Here is an 18,400-nt window from a genome sequence, read left to right as displayed (position 1 = left end):
TTTCATGGCTGCAGTCACCATCTGCAGTGATTTTGGAGCCCCAAAAAATAAAGTCTGCCACTGTTTCCACTGTTTCTCCATCTTAAGGGAAATCAATCCTGCATACTTGTTGGGAGGACTGATGCTGAAGCTGAAGCGCCAGTATTTTGGTCATCTGATGTGAATAGCCAACTCTTTGGAAAAGTCCCTGATGCTGGGAAAGATTGAGAGCAGGAGGAGAAGAAAGGGTGTCAGTGGATGAGATGGTTTGATTGCATCACTGATGCAACGGACGTGAACTTGGGCAAACTTCAAGAGATGATGAAAGACAGGGAGGCCTGGCATGCTGCAGTCCATGGAGTCTCAAAGAGCTGGACACTACTGAGTGACTGATCAACAACAAGAAGCTGGTCTCAATAAAGGATGTTTTGATTTGGTAGAGTGGAAGATAATTTGGGAAATTATAGTCCTCATCAACTCATTTCTAATAAGTGTATTTATTCATGTGACTCCTTTGGGTCAAGCACTGGGATGAGCTGACCAGTATGCATTTTTGACAATAGAGGGAGGCAGGGAAGTTTTGGCCACCTAGGTTGTGTGGAGGGTGAGACCGGGAAAAAAGTTTGATTAATTTTGTTGTTTGCCCAGTGCCTGGAAAGAAAATATGCTGCAGCCATTGGTCACCAAGCTCTTCTTTGGAAGGCTACATTCTTTAGCCTCAAGGGTATGCCCCTTCTTCCATTATAACTGGTAATATCTCCTCCAGTTCAACACAGTGACTTCCAGATGGTTCCTTTCTAGCCTGGAATCTTTCCAGGCTAGAAAATAGATTAAAAGCAGACAAAATAGAATAAAAGGGGGAGGAGGAAAAAGGGGGGGAGGGGAAGAGGTAAAAATAGGAGGAGGAGGGAGGGGGAGTTGAAAGATGCTTACCAGCCCTTTTCCACAGCTGGAAACAAAAAGAGGTCAGCCCTTTGCCCTCACATGACCCTCCTTCATTGGGTCCATCTCCTTCCCTTTCTAGTGTTGCCCTAGTGGTGGTGGATTAGTCACTAAGTCATATCCGACTCTTTGCAACCTCATAGACTGTAGGCCACCGGGCTCTTCTGTCCATGGGATTTCCCAGGCAAGAATACTGGAATGGGTTGCCATTTCCTACTCCAGGGGATCTTCCCGACCCAGGGATTGAATCTTTGTCTCCTGCATTGCAGGCGAATTCTTTACTGACTGAGCCACCAGGAAAGCCCTGGTGTTGCACTCGGGATTACGAATTTTCTCTTACTTAGTGAAGTATAGACTGTCTATAACTTTCCCATAAGAATGTGCACATGTGTATGCATAAGAGAGAATGAACAGGTAGGCACAGCCAATTTTAAGGTCAGAGATGTGAACAGTAGGAAGGATTTGGAAAAACTGCTTTCACTGGACAGCCTAGTAGCTGGCACCCCCTCAGTAGTTTTCAAGCCATAATAGAGAAATTTTATTAAAAGAAAATCAATAAGCATTGTATATCTTGTGACAAATATTCCCTAGCGTCATATTACACGCCCCTTTCTGGCCTTGCCTTCTGTTGGCGTGGTCAACCACAGAGGAAGAACTGGACACCCTGCAGTCTGAGTTGCTGTGACCATGTCTCTCTTCCCGGCCAGTGTCCCCAGGCATAGGAGTGCTCACAGGGCGCTTCTCATCACAGCTGTCTGTGGGGGAAGTCTTTGGTCCCAGCTCTTCACATAAAGTTCCTATAATACTGTACTGTTATATTCATCTCCTGTGTTTATAATACAGCTGCTTATGGATTCTCACAGGCTCAAGCAATTGTGGCATGGGGTGGTCTTAAATCCATCTCCTTGCTGGATAATAAATAACCCTTCTTTGGAGCCTGGTTTATCCCCTGGATTAGAAGAAACCTAGTGACTCTCTTTCCATTTGCAGACTAGGTGGTTGAAGGTTCATTTCAGATTTTTTGTGCTATGCATAGTTTTCATCAGTATGGTTGGCTGTACATTCTTACATATCCAGAGATTTCTAAACCATTCCCCCCTGCCACCCCTCCCCCCTGCCACACACACGCTTCTATGCAGATTATTCCATAGTTTATCCATTCGGATGGGGTAATAAATATATTCACTTACCAAAACCAAATTTTTAAACTGATGGTTTAAAAACATTTGGGCTTATTAGTAAGTGTTTATAGCTAAGAGTGTTTGTAGTTTCACTTTCTGCTTTTTAAAAATTAACAGTAAATATTTGGACTAATTTTCTTGCGATCCTTGAATGTGTTTGAGTGTGTGTGGCATATAATGAATAGCAAATGAGACTGCTTGTGGTTCAGTTGCTTTACCACTCACTCACCACCAGGCTGCATGTTTATGATCACCGCTTGAGTTTACATTGTTTTCATTCGTAATCCTACATTGTGTAAGAGTCAGGGTCCAGGCTTCCCTGGTAGCTCAAACCATGGAGAATCTGCCTGAAATGCAGGAGACCTGGTTTCATTTCCGTGGTTTGGACGATCCCCTGGAAAAGGGAATGTCTACCCACTCCAGTATTTTTGCCTGGAAAATCCCATGGATAGAGGAGCCTGGCGGGCTACTGTCCAAGGGGTTACAGAGTCAAACACGACTAAGCGACTAACGTTTTCACTTTCTTTTAGGGTCCAGGAAGGAAAGAGATCTCACACTCAAATTATGTAATTTGATGTGTTTAATAGAGAGAATCTTTAAAATGCATGAGCAGAAGAGAAACCGCAAGGAGCATATAGAACTCTATTCACCTGTCCCTGGAATGCCATGGCAACTCTAATTTGCCTATTTCTGTATGATTTTGATTCCTTCTTCCTCTGTCACAGCAATTCTGGCATTGCTCCTTCACTGAACACTCATTTTTCACTCAAGTTTTCAGACCCCATTCTAGTATTGATTTTAGCATCCTAGTGTTAGTGCTATAGTCTGGGGGTCCTGATAATGTATTAAATTCTTTGTTGTAGAATGCTCCCACATTGAGAAACCCTCTTTTATTCAACATTAAGTCCTGCCCGCCCAGGACCCAGTCCAATGCACACTTTCCTTTTCCTGTTGGTATATATTGGTTAGGTCCTACAGCTAGATTTTTCGAGATATATTCCTTTTTCTCTCTGAGCAGCCACTGCACATTCCAGACTGGGTATATTGGTGTGAAAAGATTATTAGGTCATCTTAGATACTAGCAAGAAGAGTGGATTGAGTAGATCTAACTCTAGAATGGCATTTGAAACTTGAACAGCAGCAACAGCAACAAATCTATCCTCCAATTAAAAAATTTTTTTCAAGAATGACATGATGGTTACATATCCTGACTGCACAGAGAGAGGACAGTGGATATTTATGTTTCAAAACCTTCTAGATATTGACCTATATATCTCTCCTTTGACTGATTCTAATTTGTATTTTTTTGCTATAATAATACTATAATTATTAGTAAAAAAAAAAAAAATCCATGTTAAGTGAGGTAGAGATACCAGAATTGCTGTGATAGAGGAAGTAGAAATCAAAATCTCACAGAAGTAGGCCTGCTAGAGTTGCTATATCAGAGACAGCTGGAAAACCCATCAGTTTACTATTAAAATCCCAAAGTGAAGTCAAAGCTGTTTCTAGGTAGCAGGATCTTTTATTTCTCTAAAGCATGCATTATATGGTGGCATTCCTTTGTCATAAATTCATGAAATCAGAAGGAGCACAATCTAAATAATTTCAGCAGTTTTGTCAGTATCTTTCTCAGTTGTCTGGGAGCTGTTACAGAAAAAGTCTAATTTTACACCAAAAGAAAGTGTAATTAGTTTTACCAGCAGAATAGCATTTTCCTCCATTAGTTAAGGGTAGAGACTATAGCCAGTTATGTCCTGGAATGTCATACTGTCAGCAGGATTATAGACTATAGGACTTCTCAGAATATATGTAATGATTTGTAGTTGGTAACTGTGATAACATCAGTCCTGTCTTTTAAAAAACGTAGTTTTGGTTAAAAACAAATTTTCCGAAAAACGACCTGCTTGGTGAATATTATCAAGCTTCCCTTGTGGCTCAGCTGGTAAAGAATCTGTGTGCAGTGTGGGAGACCTGGGTTAGATCCCTGGGTTGGGATGATTCCCTGGAGAAGGGAAAGGCTACCCACTCCAGTATTCTGACCTGGAGAATTCCATGGACTGTAATAGTCCATGGGGTCGCAAAGAGTCTGACACGACTAAGCGACTTTCACTTTGGTGAATATTATCAACATTAAAGTTATAATTTTTATTGGGAAGGTTATCAGTTATGGGGCGGAGATGGACATTAATTTTCATGGAAGACCATTATTATTTTAATTGTAGCTAGTTGTACCATTAGATAAATATTTTCATACAAGGAACTTCCCTGGTATTCTAGGACAAAGACATAAAACTAACAGTTACCATTTTGTATGCAATTTTGGCCATGTATCAAGCATTTTTATCCTAGAATCAGAGTGGTCATAAAAATATGAACACAGTTAAATAGTTAACATGTAAACTGAAATGTAGATCTGTGCCCATTGTTCTAGGCTTAATTTCAATTATACTTTAATTATAAGGTTAAGCCTCCTGCTTCCATGAAATATCTGCATCTGATGAAAATATTCTGGACATCATGCCTTAGGCACTTCATACACTCTTCCAAGTTTGTGGTAACAGGATTGTGTTGAGAATCCTGTGCTCTAAATTCTGCTCCTCCCACCCCACCTCCACTCCTGGTCCGGATACTCAATTTTTGACCTGTAGCTTGTATTAATAGCAAGGGCCTTTGGATAAATTAATAGAAAAAGCAGAAACTATCTGAGAATAAGAAGACTGGCTCTGATTAATGAATTGTAATTACAAAAAAAAAAAAGGGGGAGGGACATAAAGGCTCTATCAAGGAATAATAAATGTCAGTCTTTGTACATGAATCAGTGATTACCCTTGAGTGAGTTTATTATGACCAATAAGGACATAAATTTTCAGAGCTCTTAATGCCACATAGTTAAACCCAGTGAACAAAAATTTCGATTTTTCAAAGATAATCTTAATAAAGTAACTGTAGATTCATATAATTTGCAGCACTGTCAGAAGTTAGAAAAATTGGTTACTGTAATTCAGTTTATAAAGCTGTTATTTATTTTAACTCAGTTTTACTTCAATTTATGTCTACATTTTGAAAATCTTGACTGTTTATGAAATGTGTGAATTAAAACCAGTAAAATCAGTATAGGAGGCTTTAGGATGCTCAAGTAAATTAGATTTTTATGATTAAATAAACCCTAATCTTGCATAAACTACAACATTAATGGTACCATTTTTACACTATGATAAAGCCAAGGAAAAGGCATATTATAAAACTAGTCTAATATCCAGTGATTCGCATTGTCAGGCAAGGGTGTACCTGTTCATGGAAAATGGGGCTGAATAGTTTGTTGACGGGAGGAAGTTAACAATTTGTACTTATGAGGAAAGAGACCGGTTCATGAAGACTTTGCTAATTAACTATTGAAGGTTAAGCTCTGTACAGGACAATTTGTAAGTCTGTAGATCATCAGTTAAATAGGTTCCATGTTTTATTAGTCAGAAAGAAGTTTTCAGTGAGGTTGGTGTGAGTTTGCCTGTGGGTCACTCAAAGGTCAAACGTCAGTTTTTCTTGGTTAGAAAAAAGTTTTCACTTAGGTTGGTTGGTGTGGGTCTATACCTGGGTCACTCAAAAGTCTCAGTTACTTAGCTTCAGCTGGTGAAACGCTGAACGTCATCACTGGCTGTCAGCTTCCGCTGGTTAAAAGCAGTTGCATGGGAATGGCACAGGCAGTTTGAGATCTGCTCCAGTGGGAAAAATTTCCTTCCACATTGTATCAAATCGCTATAGTACTTCTATCCCACTGGATAAGTTTACAAGAGTGCTATAATAGTTTCATTTTAAATTTTTAATTAAAACATGGTAAATTTTCAATTTTGTTTTTCTAGTAATAATGAACTTTGCATCTAATTAAACTTAGGATGATCATTTTATTAGATACTAAACATAATATGCGTAAAAGAGGATATACATTTTTCAAAAATGAAAGGGAATATTTGAGCAAAAATGAAGTACTCTGTGTTGCTGCTGCTGCTGCTGCTGCTAAGTCACTTCAGTCGTGTTCAACTCTGTGCGACCCCATAGACGGCCTCCTACCAGGCTCCTCTGTCCCTGGGATTCTCCAGGCAAGAACACTGGAGTGGATTGCCATTTCCTTCTCCAATACATGAAAAGTGAAAGTGAAGTCGCTCAGTCGTGTCCGACTCTTAGCGACCTCATGGACTGCAGCCTACCAGGCTCCTCCATCCATGGGATTTTCCAGGCAAGAGTACTGGAGTGGGGTGCTAAGATGGATATTGATTCAGCCTTAAATAATTCCCTTGGGTTTGCTTTTGTAATACTTTGTGAGTCTTGAATATGCAAGTGGACATGGCGAGGTTTATTTTGCTGTCAGTGGTTAAAGTTTTGGAGGCAAGAGCAGTATCTCTTGGGCTGAATCAAATCGTACAGGGACTGGAACTATAGTCAGGAAATTCCCTCACCCAAATCTCAGTTAAATACATAAACAATAAGAAAGTTTGTTTCAAGTAAAGCTCTCTTTCCTGGTTTCAGCCAAGGCTATAGAACTGAGTGCTATTTGGTGTATGCCCTTGGGTGCGCAAGAAAAAGAGGCAACAAAGTTCTAGCTGCTCAGAATACATGATGTTTAAACTTTATTCTAAAAACTCAACTCTATCCCTCAAGGTTCTTGGCATTTATAATTCTGAAGTTAGCTCCAGCACATTTGACCTCACACCCCTGTTTTCCTTGTGGATAGTGATGAATGAAGTAGCCCTTAACAATCAGAGTCAATTGAAATTCAGCTAGGGCATCTATCGGTATCATAATATCAGATTTGGGCCAGCATTTATAAATAGGTAATTAGGAATCTGCCTTTTCTTGCTGTGCTGAGATCCCAGCCAAAACCTGCCTGTGGGATCATGGAGGCTCCAGGGTGTTCTCAGTTTTCAGTCACTCAGTCATGTCTGACTCTTTGCGACCCCATGGACTGCAGCACGCCAGGCCTCCCTGTCCATGACCAACTTCCAGAGTTTACTCAAACCCATGTCCATTGAGTCGGTGATGCTATCCAACCATCTCATCCTCTGTTGTCCCCTTCTCCTCCTGCCTTCAATCTTTCCCAGCACCAGGGTCTTTACAAATAAATAAGCTCTTTGCATCAGGTAGCCAAAGTATTGGAGTTTCACCTTCAGCATCAGTCCTTCCAATGAATATTCAGGACTGATTTCCTTTAGGATTGACTGGTTTGATCTCCTTGCAGTCTAAGGGACTCTCAAGAGTCTTTTCCAACACCATAGTTCAAAAGCACCAATTCTTTGGCACTCAGCTTTTTTTATAGTCCAACTCTCACATCCATACATGACTACTGGAAAAGTCATAGCTTTGACTAGATGGACCTTTGTGGCAAAGTAACGTCTCTGCTTTTTAACATGCTGTCTAGGTTGGTCATAACCTTTCTCCCAAGGAGTAAGCGTCTTTTAATTTCATGGCTGCAGTCACCATCTGCAGTCATTTCGGAGCCCCCCAAAATAAAGTCTGCCGCTGTTTCTCCATCTAATTGCCATGAAGTGATGGGACCAGATGCCAATATCTTTGTTTTCTGAATGTTGAGCTTTAAGCCAACTTTTTCACTCTCTTCATTCACTTTCATCAAGAGACTCTTTAGTTCTTCACCTTCTGCCATAAGGGTGGTATCATCTGTATGTCTGAGGTTATTGATATTTCTCCCGGCAATCTTGATTCCAGCTTGTGCTTCCTCCAGCCCAGAGTTTCTCATGATTTACTCTGTGTATAAGTTAAATAAACAGGGTGACAATATACAGCCTTGACGTACTCCTTTCCCTATTTGGAACCAGTCTGTTGTTCCATGTCCAGTTCTAACTGTTGCTTCCTGACCTGCATACAGATTTCTCAAGAGGCAGGTCAGATGGTCTGGTATTCCTATCTCTTTCAGAATTTTCCACAGTTTATTGTAATCCACATAGTCAAAGGCTTTGGCATAGTTGATAAAGCAGAAGTAGATGTTTTTCTGGAACTCCCTTGCTTTTTTGATGATCCAGCAGATGTTGGCAATTTGATCTCTGGTTCCTCTGCCTTTTCTAAAACCAGCTTGAACATCTGGAAGTTCCAGGTTCAGGTATTATTGAAGCCTGGCTTGGAGAATATTGAGCATTACTTTACTAGTGTGTGAGATGAGTGCAATTGTGCGGTAGTTTGAGCATTCTTTGGCATTGCCAGGGTGTTCTACTTAGGTCTTTCTGTTAGATAGTAACCCTGAAGCCATGGCCACTGTGACTATGCCAGACTAGAGTCTGAAACAGAGAGCAAATTGCCACTAGGCTCATTTCCATGGGACCCACCACAACTCTACATAAACACAGTATCCAGCGCCCCAGTTGTGGCTGGCCTGGTGGCTTTCTGCTTTCAGCCAGGCTGTTAGGGCCACACTGGACTGGATCTGTTTCTCCCTGAAGTCAGAAGGCCAATAGTCAGTAGAGAGATGAGCTAATACAATTGAATATAGCATTGCTAGTCACACATATGATACTGGAGGACTTTGTTAGCAAGAACTTAGAAGAGGTTCCAACAGTAAATGTGCTCCTTCTGTATACTGTGTTATAAAGGACTTTTCAAATGCATTGCTTTATTGGATGCTTATAACTACTCAGTGGTGTTGGAGAGGTTTGTATTTTTATGACCACTTCCAGATGGATGAAGGAAGAAGACAGAGGGTTAAGTGATTTGCCATGTCTGATCGAACCCAGGTCTCCCACATTGCAGGTGGATTCTTTACCAGCTAAGCCACCAGGGAAGCCCAAGAATACTGGAATGGGTAGCCTATCCCTTCTCCAGCCGATCTTCCCAACCCAGGAATCGAACCAGGGTCTCCTGCATTGCAGACAGATTCTTTACCAACTGAGCTATGTGGGAAATATTACTCACAGCTGTGATTTATTTTAACAAACAGCTACAAAGCAGAGTCAACAGAGGAAAGGAACATGGGATAAGGTCCTGCAGAAACCAAGTGTAAAGCACCAGAAGTCTTCTGACAGTTGCAAAGGACACACTTAATTTTTCCAACACAGGTTGCAGCAACTTGCGTGAAATACTGTCTCCTGGGTCTCATCTGAGACTTGGTGGTCAGGTTTTTCTTGGGGGTCCGGTGACATAATCACCCCCTGCCCCACACAGACCCGGCCTCCAGACTCCCAGAAGGAAAGCAGCTGTTCATACACCAGGGTGTTTGTACCAACAATTCAGGCACAGTGAGCCACCCTCAACTGGGGAACCCCTCCCGAAATTCAGGTTCCCTAATGCCAGCCAAGGACCCACACTGCAAGCAGGCTTTTGTGAGGATAGCAGACTCATGCTTGTTTTGTGAATGCCTCTGCACTGAGCGATTCTATAATCGCTTAAGTTGTTGAGAAAGGGATATTGACGGAGAAACTTTTCAGAATCCAGGAAAGTCCAGTGTTAAGAAGAGGTCACATTTCTTGAAGTGGGATTTGAGGTTGGACAAAAAAGAGAAGGATTAAAGGTGGAATTGCAGAGCACCAAGGTTTGACACTGGTCCCAGTCTCCTGTCCACGTGCAGAAGGTGGAGAGGAAGGAGGAGAATTGGGATGTGTTTTAGGAAATCAGGAGAGGCCAGAGGACCACAAAGGAGGAAATGCTCGTTAGTATATAAAATGCTGCAGACAGGTAGGAATTATGGGGACTGCAAAAATGCCAATAGGACTTCTTTTAATAATGTGTAAAGATGCTTGCTCCTTGGAAGGAAAGTTATGACCAACCTAGATAGCATACTGAAAAGCAGAGACATTACTTTGCTAACAAAGGTCTGTCTAGTCAAGGCTATGGTTTTTCCAGTGGTCATGTATGGATGTGAGAGTTGGACTGTGAAGAAAGCTGAGCGCCGAAGAGTTGATGCTTTTGAACTGTGGTGTTGGAGAAGACTCTTGAGAGTCCCTTGGACTGCAAGGAGATCCAACCAGTCCATTCTGAAGGAGATCAGCCCTGGGATTTCTTTGGAAGGAATGATGCTAAAGCTGAAACTCCAGTACTTTGGCCACCTCACACGAAGAGTTGACTCATTGGAAAAGACTCTGATGCTGGGAGGGATTGGGGGCAGGAGGAGAAGGGGACGACAGAGGATGAGATGGCTGGATGGCATCACTGACTCAATGGACGTGAGTCTGAGTGAACTCCGGGAGTTGGTGATGGACAGGGAGGCCTGGCGTGCTGCGATTCATGGGGTCGCAAAGAGTCGGACACGACTGAGCGACTGAACTGACTGACTGACTGAAATTGACTTTCTTTAAACTCAAAGTTATCTGTACACATTAAGCAAGACATGCAGCTCATTGCCTTTAAAGCTTTCCTGCCCATCACATCTTTCTGTTTGCTTTGGGTCACTTAAAAAGCTTTAAGAGTTTTGGGTCATTGATCTGCATTAGTTTGTTTGGCTTAGATTTCAAAGCAGATAGAAATGGGTGAGCTTTGGGAAAGCTAAAAAAATTTCCTTGAGAGTTACTGTGTACTTCTCTCTGGTAATTATTTAGGGACAACAGCGGCCAAAAAGCATCTCTTCTTTCCTTGATGGAAAAGTAATTCTGTTTGTTCATTAAGAGGATTGTGTTTGCCATTCCATTAATCTCATTGCCATTTGCTGGCGAAAAATGGAAATTGAAAGCTGCTTGTTTTGAGTCCTGACATCCCAAGGGGATGATGAGAGTGTTTGAATTTCCTTCTCCACCCTTGGACGTCTCCCAGACTCTCACTTCTAGGTCACCTGACTGCCTCCTGCTTCATTTCTCTCTTTGTGGCTTCTTGATGGTAAGGTTGTGTAGGACCTCTGAGATGGAGAACCACTGTTTAAAAAAATCATGTGAACCAATAGAGGCTTCTTTTTAACTTAAAATAAAAATGCATCAGAACCTCATTTACTTGGTGGAGGGGCCGATGATTTGGGGACTTCCCTCACAGCCCAGTGGTTAAGACTCTGCCTTCCAGTGCACAGGGCACAGGTTCAATCCCTGGTCAGGGAACTAAGATCCCACATGCCACACAGTGAGGTCAAAGCAAAAAAGTATTTGTGGCTGACTTTGAGTGCCAGTGGTAAAGTGAATACTGGTGCCTCCTCTCTCACACTTTAGAGAATTTGGTGATAGGAAAGGTGGTAGAAGGTGGAGATATAAGTGCCCACTGTGGCATTTGCGGTCTCAGTTCCCTTAAGCCTGGCCTTACTGACTTCCTTGGACTTCAGGAGGGCAGATGCATGCTCGGTTGGAAGGGGTTTTTAATTCTCTGTCTCTTGTTCTAATATTCTAGGGCTTCCAGCAAAAATTCTCCTTCCACAGTAAAGAGATTGTGGCTATCAGCTGTTCCTGGTGCAAGCAGGCGGTAAGTTTGGGGATAAGATAAAACAAAGTGGGCTCCTGTTTTCTCAAAATAGAATTATGTCATTGCTGGAGCTCCTGTCTGTAAGTGGAACGTTATCCTAATTTATGTATTATTTCTCTCATAGGATCTGTGGAGGGAGAAGGACACATTAGAACTATAGAACCACAGGATAAATGAACTGCGAGAAACTAGAAATTAACCCCTTTATTTATATACAGTGAAACCTGGAACCCCAGGTTGGCAAATCCCCTCCTGATTCTATCTCTGAGTCTAGAATTGAGGGATTTTCACTCCAAGGCCACTTGCCCTGTAGTACACTAGGTCATCGATGACAACTTGTGTAGAAGGAAGTTGCAACCTTAGATAATCCCTCTGACAAAGCAATTCAGACATCTTGGTTCTTCTGTTTTTGATGTGGGTGAATTTTTTTTTTTTAATGAGACTGTGTTAGGATTAGAGTGGGCTTATATTCTTCCTTAGGTTTGGATGTTGTTATGGTTGGCTGTAAGCTTATTGAAATGTTACTCTTTCTTACATTTGAACATGGATACTCATATGGATCCACTGATAATTTCCCTTTTTACTTTTCCTCTCTTCTCTTTTTTTCATTTTTTAACAGCTCTGTCCCAACCAGATGGTTGTTTTTTTTTTTGATCTATGAACGTATTGTTTTTCTTTAACTAGACAATGTAGACTGACTCACAAGTTAGCGAACTATGGCTTGTAAACCAAATCTGACTGCTGCCTGTTTTTGTAACTAAAGTTTTATTGGAACACATCCATGCCCATCCTTTATGTGTTGTCTCTGGCTACTTTTTTGCTCCAGCAGCAGAGTTGAATAATGCAACAGAAACAGTATGGCCCCATAAGACTAATATATTTACTATCCAGTCCTTTTATAGAAACAATCTGGACCCCTGCTCTAATCTCTCAATTTACTGGTTCTTTTAAATGCCTTTGTAATTGGGATACATTTCCCCCTCACTGCACAGCCAACCTGGAAATAAAGGGCTGTGCTGTTTAAGCTTAAGGGTTAAGGCTGTGCAGATAAACTTCAGACTTCCAGGTGGCTTAGGGGTAAAGAATCCACCTGCCAACACAAGAGACGCAGGGTGCATCGGTCGGAAAGTTCCCCTGGAGGAGGGCATGGCAACCCACTCCAGTATTCTTGCCTGGAGAATCCCATGGGCAGCGGAGCCTGGTGGGTTACAGTCCATGGGTTCACAAAGACTCGGACATGATTGACTGAAGCAACTTAGCACATGTACTGCACACATCAGCTTTATCTAGTACCACAAGGCAGGAGTGGAAGATGCATTTACTTGAAGCACATGAAATTGGCTTTTTTTGTGGGTGAAAAACTTTTGCTTCTTTGCAGTTCCATCAGGTTCAATCTAATAATTTCTCTGGCATACTTTCACTAGCCCCCACATGTCAGGAGGATCTGCTGTTACTTGGTGGGGACACCTTGGTCGGGAAAGTTCAGTGTTTGCTGCATCACCCTCCTGGCACACTTTTTGTTCTTGGCATTTCTATCTCCTTTCAGGTAATTGTTTTACAAGTAGTCTTTGTGCTTCTGTTCAAGAACATGTTCACAAATATAAGGGAACATGTTTCCTTTCACTCAAGGAACTGTGCAAATGCCAATTACAACTGGCCATCAAGACAGTGCCTTTGCTTGGAAAGGAAGAAGGAGATTTAGGCCCTCGGGGTCCCCAACACTGTCTATGCTTGCTGTTTCCTTGATCCGGTGAGATGACACTTGCCAGGTAGCATCGGCCCGGCCTTAGATAGGGTGCACATGCTGCTACCCTGTAGCTGCCAGGTTGTGGTTAGATGGTTGATCCGAGGTGATTTAATTTGGAAACTGTCCTGCTTGACAATGAACTCATGTGCTTTCTTTTCGTGAATCTGTAGTCCGATCGAATCACTAAAAAAACAACTCTCAGTTGACCCTTGTGGCAGAGTTTTGATCAGTTCTTGTATCTTTGGGGGCTTCCCTGATGGCTCCGTTGGTAAAGAATCCACCTGTAATGCAAGACCCCTGGGTTTGAACCCTGGGAAGACCTGGGAAGATCCTCTGGAAGGGGGCATGGCAACCTACTCCAGTATTCTTGCCTGGAAAATCCCCATGGACAAACAACCTGGCTGGCTACAGTCCATGGGGTTACAAAGTTGGACACAACTGAGCGACTAATCACAGCACATGTATCGTTCAGTTTACCAGGGTCCCACATTGTAGAAGTTGATTTTTCAAGGACTAAAAACACAAAACCTTTTAAGACAGATTATGGTGGTGGTGTATTTTAACACTATAGGTAATTCCTTCTAGGATATTTGATGTCAAAAAATTGAGTGCTTTCTGTGGGCACTTCCTGTAGCAGAAAATAAAACTGTATTTGGGAGCTGGGTTTCATTTATTCGGGTCCTGACTCTACCCCTTAAAAGTCATGCAGTTTTAGACACACGTCTTAGTCTCTCTAGAGTACTCAGGTATAAATTGTGAGAGTTGGAGTCGGCAGTCTCTGAGATTCCTGCCGTGTTAGAAATGCAATGGTTATTCATATGGAGATTTATTTGAATTATTAAAATAAAATTATTTTTTTAATTTATTTTAATTGGAGGATAATTACTTTGCAATATTGTGTTGCCAACAATCCTACATTCAGGGCAGCAAAGGAGACAGACATAAAGAACAGACTTTTGGACTCAGTGGGAGGAGAAGATGGGATGATTTGAGAGAAAATTACTTTTTAAAGAAGGAATTCAAATGACATTTCTCTGGTATATCAAATTGTTTGCAAATCACAAACAATTTAGGAGGAATTATTTATTATCTTATTAAGTAGTATTTCACGCTTAATTGGTTTAGTAATTTGCCACTGGATCATGTCAGATCTTGAAGCTACTCAGCGGAAAAGATAAAATTGCCCTGATGTGATGTAATTGGGGTGGCTATATTTGACAGTTTTCCTGAGACAGTCCTAATTTATGTCTGCTGTTCCAACATAATTATTGTCTCTGCTCCCTTTCATTCTTAAAATTGTTTCAGTTAAGATGATAAATTATGTGGTCACATTAAGTATAATCTAAGTAGCAGCTACTGTTAATTTTTTTAAAAAAAATCACTATGATTAAAATTTTAAAGCCCATGATTGTATAATGGGGATTTGATGTTTATTAGAAAACAAATGCTACCACACGTTATTATCACTTTACAGTCACAAAAAAGAAAAAAAAATTACTGGAAATGTAATTGGCCTAAGGTTACTCAGTCCATTGGGATATAGAGTTAAGCCCCTGGAACCTAGGTATTGTTATTATCATTAGTCTATATTGACTTCCTTCCTTTCAAAAATCAAAAGCACTTTAGATTTGCCAAGTGTGCTAGGACCATTATTTTTTCAGCAGCTTTAGACAAACCCAGCAGAAGCAGCCTCTTTGTTTCCCCTCTAACAACTCTCTAGAAGAAACTTTTTTTTTTTTTTCTGGGTCCCTTACACTGGAGGGACTACTGGGAAGGATTGATGTCTGTGGCTAGAAAAATGAGAGGCAGATAGGAGGAATGACACTCTGCTTGTCTTCATTTCCTTCTCAACATTATCCCAAATCAGCCAAGTCTGTGAGGAGCACAAACCAAGTGAAACAAAATTATGTGCAAAATTAGCCTTTCTAGAACCCTCCGAATATCCTATAAAAGGCTATCAAGTTTCAGCTGGTCTATAAACTGAGTTCTTGTAATCAGTGGTTATCAGTCTATAAAGTAGAATGAATCTGTAGTCTGGTCTCTTAAGTTCCTGGGACTGGTTGTGCAGTGATGAGGAGCGTGGGACCCCTATGGGTGTGTGTGCATGCAAGCGTGTGCTTAGTATGCACACAAGCACTTGTTCCTTCTTGCGGTAGCATTTCCCTCCATGCAGAATTGTTTACTGGCCTGTTTTTCCCTTCAGTTTCACAATAAGGTGACCTGCTTCATGCTGCATCAGATTGAGGAACCCTGCTCCCTGGGGGCTCACGCTGCTGTTATTGTTCCGCCCACCTGGATCATTAAGGTGAAGAAACCTCAGGTAACTGCCGGGACCCTGGTGCTGCTGGGCCAGCTCAGAGAAAAAGGAACTGCTGCTTCTTGCTTTTCTCCCCCCTGACGAGGCTCTGGGTTCCTATGATCTCTGCTCACTCCTCCCCACAGGCCCATGCTTAGCTTCCCAGTTCATCCCCTTAGCCCATCCCTATACTGCTGTTGGGCTCTCTCATGGAACCAGCCTCTACTTCCTAAAGAAATCACAGTTTCACAGCAGGAGTGCTTGCTCCCCATTCAGATGCTAATATGTATTCTCTCGCCCGGGCGCTCTGCTGAGTTCCTTAAAGCCCTGTGGTGAGCGGTGCGTGCAGCTGATTCTTACACGACTCTCTTCTCTTGCAGCCTGGGCAACCCCAGGGAGTGACTGTGAGGGCCCACGGTGGTGCAGGCTTCAGTGTTGGGTTGCGATTCCCACCACTTCCAACCCCAACGCAGACTGTGGGTCATGACCTTCCCCAGTACACGAGGCCTGCTTAGAGAGCAACACTCTTTCCTTAAGGCAAAGTAGAATTTATCCTCTTAACAGCTAATCTCATTCTGTATTCAAGCCTCCTTGTACTTTCTGCATTGCAGGCTGATTCTTTAGGTCTGAGCCACCAAGAAGCTCTTTTGTACGTGTGTTTCCCCCTAAAATTCAGAACTCTCTCCAATTGTTTTATAGTAAACATTCAGTTAAATCAACACGTTTTCATCAAAAACCTTGATGGTATCAAGAAGGCTACTAAGCACTGTGAATGTAATACATGATCTTTGCTCTGAAGAACCATGTAATTACTTTGAGGAAAGATCAGGGAGAGCTTCATGAAGCAGGTGGGTTTTATTCTGCTTCCTTAAAGATGGATGGGATTTAGATCAGTGGAGAAGAGAATAACATGCAGGAGAATGGCAGGAGCAAGTATACTTTGTCCAAAATTATATCCATGGGGCTGTGAGACTAGGTTGACTGCAGAGGAAGGTTTATGTAGGGGGTGAGTAAAAGGGAAGAGCATAAGATTGTTCAGGCCTGACTCCAAGGAGATTTTTGCTCCATGTAAACTTTATCCTTTTAACAAAGGAATGATTGAATAAAATTATATATATATATATATGTATATTTTTAAATATAATTGTTTAACTAGCATGAGTATGTGGGATGACCTAGTGATACGGGATTTTGGACGACTGAAGATAAAACAGGAAAACCAGAAGACACTATCACTCTGCAGAGAAGCTCTAAGTTTACTTGTGTAAACTTTAAAAGATCTTGGGTTGTGGAAATTTGCACACAAGTGAAGAGAAAGATGATCATAATGAATTCTATAACCATGAACGTTTCTGCTGCTGCTGTTGTTTCATCTGTCCCTTGCCACGCTGTATTGTTCTTTTCATAATTAAATTTGTTTTGAGATTCCCATGCAGTTCTAAGAAAGGGCACAGAAGGAACCCATGTATCCATTACAGACTTTCTCCTCGTGGTACCATCTTGTAGTATCAGGGTATAACATGGGAACCAGGATGCCGACACCATCAGTGAAGAGCAGAACACTTCCATCACCGTCCGCGTCCTTATGTTACCTTTTCACTGCCACACCCGTGTTTCCTCTGGCCCCACCCCATTTACTCTGTCTTCTTGAAAGTGCAAGTCTCCCTTTTTTCCTTTTGCTAGGGTATTTTAAAGCAAAGTTTAGCATACCGTTTAATCTATAAATGCTACCTTTTGTTTCCCAGAAAGATAATACTTCAGAAAGACAATTCCATACCATTACTTCACCCATCAAAATTAATTAATTTGAGGTGGCATCCTTAAATTATTTTCTGATTGTTTTAAATATATCTTTTTTACAGTCATTTTTTCAAACTAAGATCCAAAGTCTACAACTTCCTTTTTGTGGACTGATCTCTTAAATCTCTTTTAATCTATAGCACTCTGCTCTCTTATTTTTCCTGCCATTTATTTATTGAATAAATTGGGTCACTTTACCTACAGCATAGCTCATATTTTAGTTTTGACTGATTGTATCCTTATTGTGCTTTAAAATCCTTTAAATCCTCATTTAAAATCATGACCCATATTTCTTATAAAAATATTTAGATGTAAGGACTGAGATTCAGGTTTAATTTCTTGGCAAAAGGACTATATGGGTATTGATGTCTTTTTCTGTAGTGTTGCTTTTAATGGAACATAATACCAGATTGTTCACTGTTAGTGGTGTTAGGATTCGGAAACTGTCATCCTAATCCATTTGTTATAAATTTGTCCCTCTGTCTTTCATCTATAATTTTATCCATTACAGATTGTTGCCTAAATCTTTTATTTCATTAGATTTTGTTAAAGGGTGATTTTTCAATTTTTACTCTTCAATTTTTAGCTACAGGTTTTCTATGAAGAGACCTTGACCTTACAGATGCTTTTGTGTTTGCCTTCATTTGTAAATTTTCATAATAATAAGTTGGTATCTTAGCAAAGCTGATTGGTGGGAATGGTTTTTGGAAAGTAGTTCAGAGTCAGGATGCTAAAGTCCAAAATTTTTTAATAAGCCACCTTTTTATTCCCATCTATGATTCAGGACATTGTAATAATAAGAATGAAAGCTAACATTTATGAATGCTTTACATGTGTTGTGTATTTTAAGTACTATACATTTAGTATCTCATTGTTACAGTGCTCTTATTAGTCCCACTTGGCAGCTGAAGAAAGTCAGGAATAGAAAAGTCAAACAAATTAGCTGGGGCTATACAATTATTGGTATGAGATGTATTTGAACCCACAAATTGTGATTCTGAAATCCAAGCTGTTAATGATATATCATGCTACTTTACCATGTTGCTAAAACCAGCCTTGATGAATTAGATAACTTTAAAAATT

The 18,400-nt window shown here is 41.1% G+C and overlaps 1 protein-coding gene across 2 annotated transcripts in view; it reads left to right on the top strand.

The window, feature by feature from the left end:
• DGKI (diacylglycerol kinase iota) overlaps positions 1-18,400 on the top strand; it is a 515,206-nt gene that overhangs the window by 246,544 nt on the left and 250,262 nt on the right. For both annotated transcript variants that reach the window (XM_061414831.1, XM_061414832.1), the window contains exons 7-8: positions 11,403-11,474; positions 15,425-15,541. In XM_061414831.1, coding sequence (XP_061270815.1) covers positions 11,403-11,474; positions 15,425-15,541 — 189 coding nt within the window. The remainder of the gene's footprint in view (positions 1-11,402; positions 11,475-15,424; positions 15,542-18,400) is intronic.

The sequence above is a fragment of the Bos javanicus genome, chromosome 4 (genome assembly GCF_032452875.1).
Source record: "Bos javanicus breed banteng chromosome 4, ARS-OSU_banteng_1.0, whole genome shotgun sequence".
NCBI classification, from domain to species: Eukaryota; Metazoa; Chordata; class Mammalia; order Artiodactyla; family Bovidae; genus Bos; species Bos javanicus.
The sequence above is the reverse complement of the archived record's forward strand: the minus strand, read 5'-3'. Positions and strand labels throughout refer to the sequence as shown.